This window comes from Schistocerca gregaria, chromosome 1 (genome assembly GCF_023897955.1).
Source record: "Schistocerca gregaria isolate iqSchGreg1 chromosome 1, iqSchGreg1.2, whole genome shotgun sequence".
NCBI classification, from domain to species: Eukaryota; Metazoa; Arthropoda; class Insecta; order Orthoptera; family Acrididae; genus Schistocerca; species Schistocerca gregaria.
In genome coordinates, this window is record NC_064920.1 from 278,954,854 (window position 1) to 278,971,067 (window position 16,214).

Sequence of the window (16,214 nt, forward strand, 5' to 3'; positions counted from 1 at the left end):
CGCCTGAGCGGGAAAGCATTTTTTTAACCCTCCAGAGCAGACTCCCTCATCTACCGCAGTTACATGTACGTGCATACTTTGCAAATATAAAAAGGGTCACTTAGTACTGTACCGCACGCTAGGGTTTCCTCCCTTTCCTATCACACACATAGCGGGGGAACAATGACTGCTTCAACGCCTCTGGGCGCCCTGACTCTAATCTTTCCGTTACAATTATAAAAACTTAAAAAATGAATAACCAATGTCCAAAAGCAAATTAGGTCCATTACGACAGTGATTTTCTTACACTTCAGAATAAAAGGAACCAATCAAACAGGGAAATCGATTCAAAATAATCGTCATTATTTATTGCCCAGTGCTATCAGTTGAACTGCACAAATTCATTTACGATTCCACTCACAGTTCACAGGATTTAAAACTCATCAGCACAAAGCTTCAGTTAAAATTTATGTATGATAAATGTTGATAATATGAAAAAGATTTTGTAGGCTGCCTGTGTCACAGTCTCATGGTGCAGAGCAAAGGCAGCGTCGCGCGTTGTATACAAAATCGTACGCACAAAACCGACACTGATTATACAGTAATTTTAACTGTTGATGGAAGTTTAACACTTAAACATATTGGAATTGAAACTAAAACGACCAGTTACGGATGGAAGTGTATTTCAACTGACATTCACTGCAGTGTTAAGCTCAACTCAAACTGTTTTACCATGTGTAAAGGTCAATTCTTCAATCAAGGCATTAAAACAGACTACGACACACTAGCACAACAAATTTTAGACGTGTGACCGAAAGTAACACAAAATTTTCGGTCACCTGGCGACGGAAATCCGTTTCTTGGGCATTTGGAAATGAAAGTTGGAGCTGAACGTCTCGTCGACATCCATGTCATCAGAGACGGTTCATGAATTGAACACGGATGAAACAATAAATCGCCCATGGCCTTTTTCAAGTAATCTCCCCGATATCCATATTCGGTGATATTCAGGGAAACCAAGGAAAGCTTAAAAAATGGTGGTCGGACAGGGATTAGAAACCTGCTGCTGCCGAAAACCAGTCTCCCATGTCTTGACCGTTCCACCATTTCGCTGCGTCGTTGAGCATTTTAGGAACGCCGTGTGCACGTCTTCCGTCGTTGACATATCGAGCTCTAACCGTATCTTTTCCAGTCTGATACGCATATGATAATCCCCAGCGTGTCTTCCATTTTTCCACGAATGTCGATTTATTTCAATTTATAATACATTCGTATCGCGTACAGTTTTAAAGTTACTTAATACGTCTCAACAGAAGTCATAGAAAAAACTGAAGTGCATGCTGGGAATTGCGTGTACGCTAGACTGGAAATACATCCGAAACGACGACAGTTTCCACCGAAGAACATTTAAAAAAATTGCCTGACCAATGACTGCATTTCATAGGAGCACATTTCTATAATCAGGAAACGGAAAAACTGATTATGTGTTAGTTGTCTCCTGTGTGTATCCACGGCATGAACGTAACTTCTTAACGCTAGAATGTATTTTTATGTCCACCGCAGGCTGTCATATTTTTTAAAATACAAATGAACTTTATTACAGTACTGGCCACAGCCTGAAATTAGTCAATAATGTACCGGGAGGTTGTAATTAAAGTACTGCTGCTCATGGAGGTCCAGTGTGGGCTCAAAAATTTTTCTCATTCTGGCCACCTGGTGCAAATCTGGTACTGTACACTGTTTCTGTGGCGGTACGACATCAACGCAGTCATTTGGCAACTCATAATGTGTGTGAACAGTGTTGCTATCGAGAAGGGAGAGCGTGCACTGTTAGTGAAATTGTTTTATATGAACGGCAGCAATTACAGTGCTAGATTGAGAGGTCTGAAGAGAGGCCCGGTGTCACTATTTGGTATAAAAAGATAATAATGTAATCTGGAAACATGTTGCTCATATTCCACCGGAATAACTGCGATCAGCTCTTGATCGCGTCGATTTACGGATGCATCATCTTGTCGAAGTGCGTATTCTGGACAAACTGTGTAACTGACGGTTAATAATAAAATCAACGTTATGCCTTTCTCATTTGTTTGACATTTTCTGCCCACGTAATGTTCCTAATTAATTACATATGGCAGGATTTCTGTACGTCTTTCTCGCAATCACAGTGCCAAATAAGCACCTGGGGGCCAAAATTGGAATTTTTTTTTCAAACGTATATCGATTCCGTAGTAACGCATTAGCACGTCTACCAAACTTCTCTGTCATATGATAATGACAGCCCACAGTGGATCTCCCAGAGTAGCTGCACTTTACGTTTGGCCACCGGGAACCTGCATGATGTAGTAATCTTTGAAAGTGCACGCCCGACTTCCCCATCCTTCCCTAATCCGATGGAACCGACGACCTCCGTGTTTGTTCCCCTCGCAAAATTGTTACAGCATACGATGGACATAAAAATTTTTTCGCGTTAAGGACTGAAGGAAAACACCGAAAAAGTTCAAAGAAAGGCAGCACGTTTTGTATTATCGCGAAATGTGGGAGAGAGTGTCACAGAAATGATACAGGATTTGGGCTGGAAATCATTAAAAGAAATGCGTTTTTCGTTGCGACGGAATCTTCGCACGAAATTCCAATCACCAACTTTCTCCTCCGAAAGCGAAAATATTCTATTGACACCGACTTACATAGGGAGGAGCGATCACCACAATAAAATAAGGGAAATCAGAGCTCGTACCGAAAGATATAGATGTTCATTCTTTCCACGCGATATTCGAGACTGGAATAATAGAGAATTGTGAAGATGGTTCGATGAACTCTCTGCCAGGCACTTAAATGTGATTTGCAGAGTATCCACGTACATGTAGATGAAGAAATTGATTGCACCTTCATATGTGTCAAGTCGTTTTGTAATGCCTCGATAAAAGAATATGTCTTGTTCTGAAATAAATATGTGCGACTTAATTTCTGAATAGCTATCAAATAGTTTCTTGAAAAGGGATCGATCCCGTGCCTGTACTACACAGCCTCTCACTTTATTACAATCACCATAGTGAATTTAATAACGGAACATGTGAAGCAATACTGGAGGCGTCCTGTACCGCATGTGTTCAGTAATATGACAAACCTCTATGGTATTTTAGTCTCGTCATGTGAAGACACAAAAGCTGCCTAATAGTACGCTATTATTTCACGCATCCATATTTACATAGGTTTATAATACTACCAAAAATTGGTCACTTCCTAAACCGATAGGTATGTGCAGCACATAGGTCTGGCACAGATTTGGAACTATTAATACTTTGTAATTTATTAGGGCACTGAACTTGCGATGAGTGAACGATCTGATAAGTAAAGATTACGCCGTTCTGGATTTCTACTGTTGACCTTATTGGGATTTTACTCACAAACGCTAACTCCAGGTTTCCAGAAGAAACAGCTACAGAATTTCAAAGAACTTCTCTCCAAATTTCACCAACCAGCAAATGAGTTTTCTGAAAAGGCTTACACCTAGTGATGATGGGCAAAATCCATTGGGAGACATCGTGCTCGCCTTCACTAGCAGGAAATCCCCTCGGAGAGGCGACCAAACTCTAGTAGGTATGTATTGTGCCCAGTACCTGCGTTCTAAAGTCATGCTCCTGATGATGAGCGCCAGTGCACAGCTAGAGCGGTGCCATACCAGCAGCGAGCAGCCCTCTGGAGTTAGGTGCAACAAGCTGCGTCTACGGAGCTCTACTGTAGCCGCCACATCCGGTGCTGCCGCCAACAACTACGTCTACTGCTACGTATCAGAGCAGGCACTAACATGCAGCCGAAGAGTGAGCATTTAAAACACAGCAAGCAGCGTGCAAGAGAGGCAGAAGCGACACACACAGACACCACTCACCGGAGCCCGCCACCCGCTGTAGCCTTACAGCTCCGTCTCCATACAACACACACTACTGTTAGAATTCAGATACTGTCTGTTAGTTGTAGTTTTCTGTCTAATCTATATTTACACCAGGAAAGGGATGATTTAAGTCAAGTTAATTATATATTGCTCCAAATTTTAGTTATCATTACAGGAGGAGTGTAAATTTCTGTACGTGTAAGAGATCATGTACGTCTCACATAAAAGACAACTCAGACACGGCTGACTCCTAATACAAACGCAAATGGGGTACTCGTATTTTATCCTATTGTATTTCTGGACTCCTCATGAATCAGTGTCATAAATATATTACCGAATCAAAAACAACTCCTTGTTCCGAGGTTGCAACAAACAATACATCGGATTATAAAGGTATTTTCAAACAGCTGATGAATAACGGGTAGCTTAGAACATCGCACAGACAAATATTTTGAGAGATAACTATCTTGCACAGTAATAAGAACAGTATGCAAACACATAATTTAAAGGGCAGAATTTTGATCTCCATTTTCCTCTCATTCCTCTTATGACAGAAGTTTTACAAGTGTTTTCACGTGCTGCTCCTCCACTGAAGCGATATGAAATCAACGCGCTCCCTCTGCTCTACGAGCTTTTATTTACTTCACATTATTACAAGTGCGCCTTCGTGGCTCAAAGTTTTTCACATTTGCTTCAGTTCATGTTATCCTATTATACTCCAATCTTCCTATATTAAATTGTTGACAATCCAATGTTACACTTCAATATGACAGGAATCTAAGACCTCATATCGAAAATGGATGACTATTTGTTTCACAGTTCATGGTTCCACGTGTTTTTCGTACAAGACTTCTTTAAGATATATAGGGTGGGGGGAAGAGGGGGAGGGGGGAAGCAATAAAAAAAAGAATTTTCGTTCTTTGTCGTATGAACTCCCATTGAGGGGTTGGGGGGCAGGTACTGAATTGTTTTCACAAGCTCGAGTGAATCGAATTTTAGTTACGGCGTCATGGAAACATTACTGGTGCAGTAACGATTCGAACCATGATTCTCTGTAGCTACAATATTACCGCCGCCCACCCCCTCCCCTGCAAGTCTCCACCCTGGGCTTTTTTTTATATTTTGACAATGCTTTAACGGGTATCGTTTTTTTCCTTCTTCCTACATCCTGTGGACTGGTTCACACGACAATTACTGGCGCGACGCACAGTCAAGTTACATCTGACCCCCGTGTTATCGTGGCACTGTTCACGTAGATAAAGCATTGTCAAGGTTCCACAACTCAGGGTCTAAGGGTATCAACGATAATATCCCCTGATGACACTGATATTCTCATTGAAAGTGAGGAGGAACTGCACGGCCTGTTGAATAGCACGAATAGAATAATGGACACACATTGTGGATTGAGAGTAAATCAAAGAAAGACTAAAGTAATTAGGAGTAGTGCAAATGAGATTAGTGATAAACGAAACATAAAAGTTGGGGATAAGGAAGTAAAACAAATGAAGGAATTCTTCGATAAGAACGGAGGAAGAAATGGATCGAAGATAAAGTTGAGACTGAATATATCTGCAAGAAAATGTAATTGTATCAGCTCACTAGATCACCTACGCCAGATGTAAAGGCGGGATTTCTCCTTTACGTGGGCTGTTATTGCAATATCGGAGAGTCTCGGCAGTACTGACGCTAGAAGAAGGGGAAAACCAAGATGGGCTGAGACATGAACTGAAGTTTGTGTTGCGGAGGGCGCTGGACTAGGGTAGTCCGTGCAGCAAAATGCCTGTTGGCGGTGCAGTGGATAGCGCATCTGCGTAGGAAACAAGAGACCTGGGTTCAAGTCCCGACTTTGGCACAAATGTTTATTCATTATTTCGGCATGAAAATTTAATTCCATGAGATCAAGCGATCGATGAAGGAATTCTGCTACCTTGGAAGCAAAAACAACATAATTACGATGAACGAAGCAAGGAGGACATAAAAAGCATACTTACACAGGCAAAGAGCGCATTTCTGATCAACATCGGGCGTGATTCGAGGAGGAAATTTCTGATGATGCCCATGTGGTACAAAATATTGTCTGGAAGTGAATCACCAATTGCGGGAAAACGGGAGATAAGAGAATCGAAACGTTTGAGATGTGCTATAGAAAGATGTTGAAAATAAGGAGGACTGTTAAGATACGAAATGGGCAGGTTCTCCGCGGCATCGGCGAGGAAAGACACATATGGAGAACAGTGACTATAATAAAGGACAGGATGACAGCAGAAGTCTTAAGTCATTAGGGAATAAGTTCGATGATACTAACAAGGGAACCTCCCCATCGCACCCCTCTCAGATTTAGTTATACGTTGGCGCAGTGGATAGGCCTTGAAAAACTGAACACAGATCAATCGAGAAAACAGGAAGAAGTTGTGTGGAACTATAAAAAAATAAGCAAAATGTACAAACTGAGTAGTCCATGAGCAACATAGGCAACTTCAAGGAAAGTCCGAGCTCAGGAGCGCCGTGGTCCCGTGGTTAGCGTGAGCAGCTATTGAACGAAAGTTCCTTGGTTCAAGTCTTCCCTCGAGTGAAAAGTTATGATCTGTCCGTTCGTTCACTGACGTCTCTATTCACTGTAATAAGTTTAGTGTCTGCGTTTTGCGACCGCACCGCAAAACAATGCGATTAGTAGACGAAAGGACGTGCCTCTCCAATGGGAACCGAAAACATTTGATCGCAAGGTCATAGGTCAACCGATTCCTCCACAGGAAAACACGTCTGATATATTCTATACGACACTGGTGACGGCATGTGCTTCATATGACATGAATATTTTGTTGACCCACTTAACTTGTACACTTGGCGAATGGGGAAAAATATTCTTCTACCTTGCCCGATTTAGGTTTTCTTGTGGATGTGATAATCACTCCCAAAAAAAGTGATGAAAACATAAGAGTTTGTCACAGAAATTGAAAATAAAGAAAGTAGACTTTTCACTCGAGGGAAGACTTGAACCAAGGACCTCTCGTTCCGCAGCTGCTCACGCTAACCACGGGACCACGGCGCTCCTGAGCTCAAGACGGTCCTTGCTGTTGCCTATCTTGCGCATGGACTACTCAGTTTTGTATATTTTGCTTATTTTTTTCATAGTTCCACAGAACTACTTCCTGTTTTCTCGATTGATCTGTGTTCAAGTTTTTCAAGGCCTATCCACTGTACCAACTTATCACTAAATCTGAGGGTGGGGGAGGGGGGGTGATGGGGAAGTTCCCTTGTAAGAGGGAGATGTAACGGCGACACACTGAAGGGGAAGACAGAGATTACAACATATCAAACAAATAGTTGCTAACGTTAGGGAAATGCTACTCTGAAAGAAACAATTTGGCTTTGGAGAGGAATTGTACCAATGGCAGCAGATAATTCAGAGGGTGTGGAGTTAAATGGAAATATTAAGATATTAGGATATGCAGATGATCTAAACAGCATTAGCGATAGGAAAGAATCTGTAACAGCAAATGCGAATGCGTTAATCAAGGCTAGTGAAGATGTAGGTCTAAGGATAATCGAAGACAAAACTAAATACCTGGTTGCTACTAGAATGACAACAGCAGTAGATCAGGAAATGTTAAGAGTTGGAGACATGCAGTTTGAAAAAGTGAACACATTTAAGTATCTAGGCGTAGACATCATTTCGAGAAATGAGATTGAATCCTAACTGAAGAAGAGATTACGGGCGGGAAATGCGTGCTACTTCTCACTGAATGGATTACTTTCATCACGGATATTGTCTAGGAATATAAAGATTAGAATATACAAAACTATTATTCTATCAGTTATGCTGTATGGGTGTGAGACTTGGTCTCTAACTGTGCAAAATGAAAAGCCGTTTCGAGTATTTCAAAACAAAATTGTGAGGAAAATTTTCGGAGTAAAAAGGGATGACATTAGAGGAGAGTGGCGAAAACTTGATAACGAAGAGATTCGCGAACTTTATTCAAGCCCTGACATAATCAGTATTATTAAATGACGTAGGCTGCGATGGGCGGGTCACGTAGCTCGAATGGATGAGGGCAGGGCAGCGCGCAGAGTACTGATAGGGCACCTAGAAGGAAAACGTCTTGTGGGGAGACCGAGGCGTAGATGGGGGAACAATGTGAAGGCTGATTTGAGGAGCCTAGGTATTGATGGTGAATGGAAGGAAATAGCCCAAGACAGGGACAGATGGCGAACATGTGTTGCTGCGGTAATGGACTCTCGAGTCCGGTATGACCAGTGAGTGAGTGAGTAAGTAAGTAAGTAAGTAAGTAAGTAAGAGGAATTCGTGGCGGGCCACATCAGGTCAGCCACAAGAATGATGAATAAAGGATAAGAGGGGTGGGGATGGGAGAGGAATTCAGTTTTAGAGAAACATGTTTCGAAGCAGTAGAACTACCAGTTATTTCATCCATGACGTAAGGACTAAAATGAGAATTATTCACTCTGAGGGTGTGGTGGCTTCGGTTCGAAACGAAGCACTAGGGAGTTTCGCAAAAATAGAACGATTCCTCTTATCAGTTATTGTCCGATCAATATGGTTTTCCATAAGCAGTAACACCCATACTTACTCAGGTGTTGAGACTAGTAGCCCTGTCATAAATCACAGCTTTCGTCAGACCTGACAGGGCGACTGCATCTGTTCTCAGACGGGAACTTCCGCAACAATTGTGTGTGCCGCGTGGCAAGGCTGACTGGAGAGAGGCGTACGCTAGAGCTATAGCTAGGACGGGCACAGCCATCTACGCGCTGCTGCGGCGGCGCGGCGGCTACCTGAGTGGTATCTCTTCTCGTTGTGCGTGACACGCCGCTGCGTTCGGCGCTGGCGGGGCTGCTGCCGGCCGGACGACGGAGCTGCCAAAACAACAACAGTCACCACTACCACACTCTGACAGCGCAGCCGGCCACCACACACTGACACACTCGCACCAACGTCACAACACCTCACGGGGAGCAGAAAGACCGCCATCGTTACGTCATAACCACCGACACTTTACTCAGAACGGGACTCCAACCAGGAACTCCTGATTTCCGCGAGCAATCGCCTAAACAATTACACTATGTGAGTTCGCTTCCAGTGCTGACTCCGACTCCCACCTCTGCACAGCACTCGAGTGGGAATTACAAGGCAATCATTTACACAGCCTGACGAGGAAATGAAATGAAATTTCACAGGTTGAGGGGGTATGTGATGTTCCTTCAGTGATTACGAACGCGAACCAAATGTACAAAGGACTTAGAGAAATGAGTCGACTTATCTGTACGGTGTTGCACCCCCTTCGGCCAGGATGCGTGCGCTGATTCTATTGGGTAGTGTCAAAAACAGTGTTCTACCCTCTCCTGAGGCAACCTGGCCCCCAACTGTTAAACCTGATCCTTGATATGCTGGACACTTGCACTGGGAAAGAATTGACGTCCGAGCTGGTCTCACACACGTTCTATCAGGTGGAGAAATGCGGATCTCGACTTGAGTAGCTCGACATCATACAAATAGTTCGAAGAGACAAGTATCACGGCAAGACGAGCACTGTTCTGTTCAAAAGTGGCACTACGATAGTATCGCATCACAGTCAACACATGAGGACGCAAGATGTGGGTCACAAAATTCTGTGCCATCAGAATACGCTCAACAACTAGCAGCGCTGATCCGATGACTGCCCACGCGATGTCGCCAGGAGTTACACCACGGTGCCTCCCCAAAACGTATGAAAATTAGTGCTTTTCCACAGGTCGCTAGCATACTAGCCGACGATGGTGGCCTACGCCAGTACAGAACCGCAGTTTATCGCTCAACACAATGACGCCTTTCACGATCAGTCCATATTCCTCGGTCGCCGGCCGAAGTGGCCGAGCGGTTCCAGGCGCTACAGTCTGGAACCACGTGACCACTACGGTCGCAGGTTCGAATACTGCCTCGGGCATGGATATGTGTGATGTCCTTAGGTTAGTTAGGTTTAAGTAGTTCTAAGTTCTAGGGGACTGATGACCTCAAATGTTAAGTCCCATAGTGCTCCAGTCATTTGAACCATTTGAATTCCTCGGTCACGGCATCACTCTAAACGACATCCGAGCGCGTCTTCTGATTGCTTCACTTTAACTGTTACGTAGCGTACGTGCTCACCGCCTCTGGCCTTGATAATGGCATAAACTAGGCGATGAAGAGAATGCACAAGATTTTTAAGGTATGCCATTCCTACCAGAAGCCCCTCATTGATGTTTACATCCCGTAGAGCTACACCACAGCGCGGATGTTGACTGCCAATTTCTACCCGCTGTTTCAAAATAATCCCAGACATTTTCTATATGATTAAGATCGAGCGTTTAGCGGGCGGGTCGAGAAGCGACTGAGTCCCAGGGTGTTCGTCACACCAGCTGCAACACCTGTATGTGCGGAGCCACTATTATCACCTTGGAAGAAAGAAATGGTTCAAATGGCTCTGAGCACTATGAGACTTAACTTCTGAGGTCATCAGTCCCCTAGAACTTAGAACTACTTAAACCTAACTAACCTAAGGACATCACACACATTCATGCCCGAGGCAGGATTCAAACCTGCGACAGTAGCAGCAGCGCGGTTCCAGACTGTAGCGCCCAGAACCGCTCGGCCACACAAGCCGGCACCTTGGAAGACGGCACTGTCCACAGCACGTTCGTCACCAAGATACAAAAGAAAGCGGACCAACTGGCCGCCAAGAATGTTTCAAAATACATCGAGGACCACTTTTGCGGCAAGAAATCACTGGGCTCCAGGTAGAAAAGCACCCCTGAAACGTCTCAGTACAACCTTTGACCTCATCGGGCTGTCGGTTCACGTGACGCATCATTTGAAAAGAGGCAAAATCACGACTCATCGTACCGCACTAAGTTCAAGTTCGCTGCTCTCGAGTTTCTGCGTGTTGTTCTGCCCAGTGAAGACGTGAGCACTGTGGTTTTGTGAGCTACACAACCCCAGATTCCCTCTGCACGCGGTTCCTTTCGCAACTGTGGGTGGTAAACTGAAACTGATCTGTACTCACAGACAGCAGCAATTCCTGTCGGGTTTGAGCCGGCCGCGGTGGTCTCGCGGTTCTAGGCGCGCAGTCTGTAACCGTGCGACTGCTACGGTCGCAGGTTCGAATCCTGCCTCTGGCATAGATGTGTGTGATGCCCTTAGGTTAGTTAGGTTTAAGTAGTTCCACGTTCTATGGGACTGATGACCATAGTGCTCAGAGCCATTTGAACCATTTTTTGTCGGGCTTGATACCGTTTGTCACTGACAAGGCGTCAGACTCGCCTTCAGGCACTGACGGTTAGGATCTTTTCACGACCACTGTTGCTACGCCACCTTACATGGTTGCGAGTGGAACACCTTTCCGTGTACACGCGAGAATCGGGCAACTTCCATTCACTGTGTGATCATGGGCAACTCCAAACACGATAGCTCCTCTCTGCCACTGTGTGACGTCGACCCATCTTACTATGCTGATTAAATGCAGCCGACTGCCACACGCACTCAACTTCACCGGCAAAAATCCCGCCGGCGATGGAAGTCCGCAGTTCAACACCATCGACAGAGCTACAATGCTACAAAGCGACCAACGTGCATTCTTAATGGAGGTCACGTAACATTTGCTCCGCTGAGCTGAGTTAGATCAGTCAACGGTGATATTATCACACACTCGCCGTGGAAGAACCCCTTGCAACAGTGTGTTCAGAAATAATATAGGAAAATGCCACTGAGAATGTAAGTTCGAGCCAGTACTGGAGACCTGTGGGGAGAGCCTAATGATGGAGAAGACTGCGCGGGATAAGCTGGAAATCCGGATTGGACTCGCGGTCTGGGACAAATTTCAATTTTAACGGTATTTTCTTCGCTCTGCAGGATCAGAACCGCTCGTATCATTTCATGTCACTGCACCTTCTTTGACTTTATCCTCATCTAATCATTCGTTCCACTTAATTCAACTGCTATGTTGATTAATCCAAATTTCATCTACATTAAATGATTTACTTTCCAGTTTCTGCTCAATTTTGACGTTTTTGCGGCACTATTGCATAAATGCTGGGACCGCTTTGTACTTGGGCGGTGTTGTGCTTTTGTGTCCTCTGGGGACGTCCCCATCTGCTGCTGATCACGCACGTGAAGTGTAGTACACCGCGTAGCGGCGTTAACTGAATTTAAGTTAAATTTTTTCTCATTATTAATATATCTTGATACCTCCAGTAAAGTCTTTTCGTACCGTTTCCAGTACATGACAAGTCGTCGCATTACACATTAAATAAATGTGATATTTCTACAACTCTAGTACGAAAATAATTGATATTGTTTATACTATTACAAACAATCTCATCTATCTTGTAATGCTACCGAGCTAAAGCCGAAACTTCCCACAGACCTCGCATCTACACACCCTTGAAACTCCTCTTTCAACCTAACTAATAACTTCCCCCTTTGACAACCAAATCCGCTGCGACAACCTTTTGCTATTAGGTCGAACTCACTCCTCCCTATCTCTTCTCACATCGGATTCCCCCCTTTTCTACCTTATCCACCTCTCTTTCCTCCATAACCTTGGCCTAGTTTCCGTCCTCGTCATCCAAGCCAGATGTCTCCTGCCACCAAATCTCCCGCACTATACATCCTACATACGAACTCTATATTAGTTTCTTACTCCTCACACCTACATTTAACTGTCTTGTTACCTATTTATCCAGTCATCCTTCCCAATGCTGGTGTAGAATTTAGTTTCTTTTTTTTATGGAGACTATAATAAATTTTCAGAATTTAAAAGAGATTTATAACATTTTCAATGGACAACCACCCTTCTCGTTACTTAAAATGATAAGAATATAAATTGTAATTTTAACTTCCTTAAAACTAAAACTGTATCTTTCTATGAAGGCTCACGGGTGATGAGCGGCTATGCACCGTAGCCAGCCTGGCGAGCTAGGGAATCAATTACTAGTACAGAAAAAATGAGAATAAAGTCAAGTTCAATTTTTATTTACTGTAAACATTTTCTCCTAATAGAATTATTTTTCGTGTATTATCAAGGACTACGGCAGGATTTATAAACGAGACTGCTTAAACTACTTTTGGAATTTACACTGCGTGATTTGCAGCCGTTTGTTTTTGTTATAAGTAAGGAAAATATGCATACAGAAGGGACAGGTGACTTTAAAGGTGTTTTAATGTTTTTACTGTAGGCGGCTTAATCTTTCAATTACTGCTTATTCGTGGCGTAGACAGTATTATTGTTTTGACGTGAAACAAACATATTAAACATTACTCTCAATTTGGAGGGAACTGTTGCATTCAATTGGTAACGTTAGTGTTTTCTTCTAATTTCGTTATTTTCTCATTTTATTTACAGTACCTGATGATAGCTGTAGGTCAAAACATATTATATAGAATGAAATTAAGTATGTCAAAAGTGTGATGTGAACGGATATTGGAGCAAAGGATGCGTTTTTTTCCGTTTAATTATCTTAAAGTTACAGCAAAGGATTCTAAGCTCTGTGCTATGGAAACAAAGGGATAAAAAAATACTACATGACATTTCGAAACAAAATTAAATAAAATGATAAATGAATGATTACCACAACCAGCGAAGTAAAAAGTATCCCATTACTCGTTCCGAGAGGCTGAATTCGTTCTTGCACACACACACACACACACACACACACACACACACACGTTACCATACATGTTTGACGTCAGCATTTACCGCACTCTTTCAGAGGATATTTTTGCTGAAACAGATCGTTAGACCTCCACAAATCGTGGCGCGACTGTTTATTTGTTGACTTGTAATTGTACTGCCATTTAAATTTTGGTTGAAAATAGTGATGTCCGCAGCTCGTGATTGCGGTAGCGTTCTCGCTTCCCACGCCCGGGTTCCCGGGTTCGATTCCCAGCGGGGTCAGGGATTTTCTCTGCCTCGTGATGACTGGGTGTTGTGTGATGTCCTTAGGTTAGTTAGGTTTAAGTAGTTCTAAGTTCTAGGGGACTGATGACCATAGATGTTAAGTCCCATAGTGCTCAGAGCCATTTTTTTTTTTAAATAGTGACTTATTTCACTTACGTTTCGGTGTACTGCGTTAAGATACACATTAACGTAGAGATCGCTGTGGACGTTAACGGGGAAAATTAGTATATGAATTACGTTCTTCAAACGGCAACCAACATTAATAATAGGAACATGTTGTGAAAACAAGTGAAATGGAATCTAAGTTATAGTAAATGACGGACCAATGTGCTGCGATTTAAATATAAAGGTTGTGAACACGGAAATTATTTGCCGCAGCACACACGAGCAACTAAGAAAACCGTGTGCTATCATTATTTTGTAGCTACAGCGGTATTTTCAAAAGTATTTATCTTAGTCAGCAAATATATGAACTCCACTAAAATTTTGTCGTCTCCTTATATTAAATAGTCACGTACGGACAACGGTGAACTCTTTTTGAGCTTGAAACATCGAAACCAGTGGTAGCATGTATACAAAGCTGGTCACAAATAGTCAGAAAAATTTGTAACGGTGTTGGCTCTGGCTCTGAGCACTATGGGACTCAACTACTGTGGTCATTAGTCCCCTAGAACTTAGAACTACTTAAACCTAACTAACCTAAGGACATCACACACATCCATGCCCGAGGCAGGATTTGAACCTGCGACCGTAGCAGTCGCACAATTCCGGACTGCGCGCCTAGAACCGCGAGACCACCGCGGCCGGCAACGGTGTTGGAGGATAGGTTGTGCTGAGAAATAAATGTTAAGAAAACAATTAGGTACAATGTTGTTTCGGAGACAATTAGCACTGAAGTTAGTCAATCAGTACGTTGCGCGCGCAAATTCAAGCCGTCCGCCAGATACAACTTAGTTGTTCGCGTAGAATAGGTGATAGCGCACAAGATTGTCATCCTTTGGATCGAGTTCGATCGTTACTGCGGACTCAAGTCCAAGTCTGGTATCTTTCTCCTGTTCGGTCTTCGGAAACCATACGAAGCACACTTTTGGCGACACCGTCTCTGATGGGCCGAGTGAATGCACGCACGCAACGGCCCAATCTGCTACCTCGAACGCTAACTGACCCAGAAACAGCACATCGTATCCGATTTTCGTCTTACGAATTATTTCCCAGCACAATCTACCATGCAACACCTTTACAGGCATTTCAGACTGTTTCTCACCACCCTATACATTTTTTTAATGGTTGGTCGATGTATTTACTAATTTTTTGTGTAATAACATACTAACGGAAAGCCAATTTATAGTTCGCCTCCGCATTTTTTCTTGCAGTTCTTCGGATAAGCAGGCTACGCATAACAACGGCGATTGTAACAAATGTACTGAAAGGGCCACCCGTGTAAAATTGTACCTCAATAATCTGCAGAATTTAGGGAGAGACATGAGAATTCTAGCATGCATATCGCTGCACTCACAACGGCATCAACGTCTTTTTGCTGCAGTAATTGTTGCTCTAACCTGTGTTGAAATTTTAATTGCGGCGAACTGCAGTAAGAACTGAACTGCAAAAAGTAATTTGCTAACGCAAACAAGGGAATATTTCAAAATATTATATATTATACTATTATTGCAACGGAACTGACAGTGGAAAATTTAAATAAACCGAATCGAACCTAAGACACACTAAGTTGTTGAAATTTCTACTTAATCGTTCACATGTAACAACAAAATAACTTCAACTGAACAACCACTTTTTAACAAATAACGTAAGTACTCGCTAGTGGCTCATCTGAACAAGCACATTAAGTATATGCGTGCCAACGTAGGAAATGAGCCGAAAGTGAAGATAGCCACCACTCGATACAGCAAACGACGGCGTGAGTTTTTCTGATTATACGCAACTGGCATTTGTGCCTGATGAATAGGATTTCGTTTAGCGGGCAGTTGGTAATAATGCCACTATGTAAAGCATGCCGGGAGATAATTGGAATGAAATCATAGCTCAGGCAAGGGCATCAAACATGCACACTGATAGAAAGCCTCAACTATGCTTCTCGACTTGATAGAGGCCATGTCATATTTTATGGCCTAAGGCCGCTACACAGTCAGGTCTTCACTGAGAAAAAAGCTTGCAGTCCAAACGGTACCACGAGGATTTCCTCAACTGAACGTTTCCCCAAAAATTTACAGGGACTCTTCAAGAAATGGACAGCAGTGGGTGCCTTGAAAATATCCGTAACAGGGATCTCACAATCTTCTTGGGACGGACAAGCGTAGTGTAGGCACTCTTGAGTCGATCCGTTACATTTTTTAAGAATTCCGCCAGTAAAACGCAGTCTTTGCTTTGCCTTCCCCACAACATTTTCTAAGAATTATTTC

General features: G+C 43.2%; 1 protein-coding gene across 17 annotated transcripts in view; it reads right to left on the reverse strand.

Moving 5' to 3' along the window:
* LOC126340904 (disco-interacting protein 2) overlaps window positions 1–16,214 on the reverse strand; it is a 1,418,593-nt gene that overhangs the window by 210,704 nt on the left and 1,191,675 nt on the right. For 9 of the 17 annotated variants that reach the window (XM_050001743.1, XM_050001741.1, XM_050001732.1 and 6 more), the window contains exon 3: window positions 8,660–8,740. The exons of the other annotated variants lie outside the window; for them this stretch is intronic. In XM_050001743.1, the coding sequence (XP_049857700.1) occupies window positions 8,660–8,740 (81 nt within the window). The remainder of the gene's footprint in view (window positions 1–8,659; window positions 8,741–16,214) is intronic. 17 annotated transcript variants of the gene reach the window in all.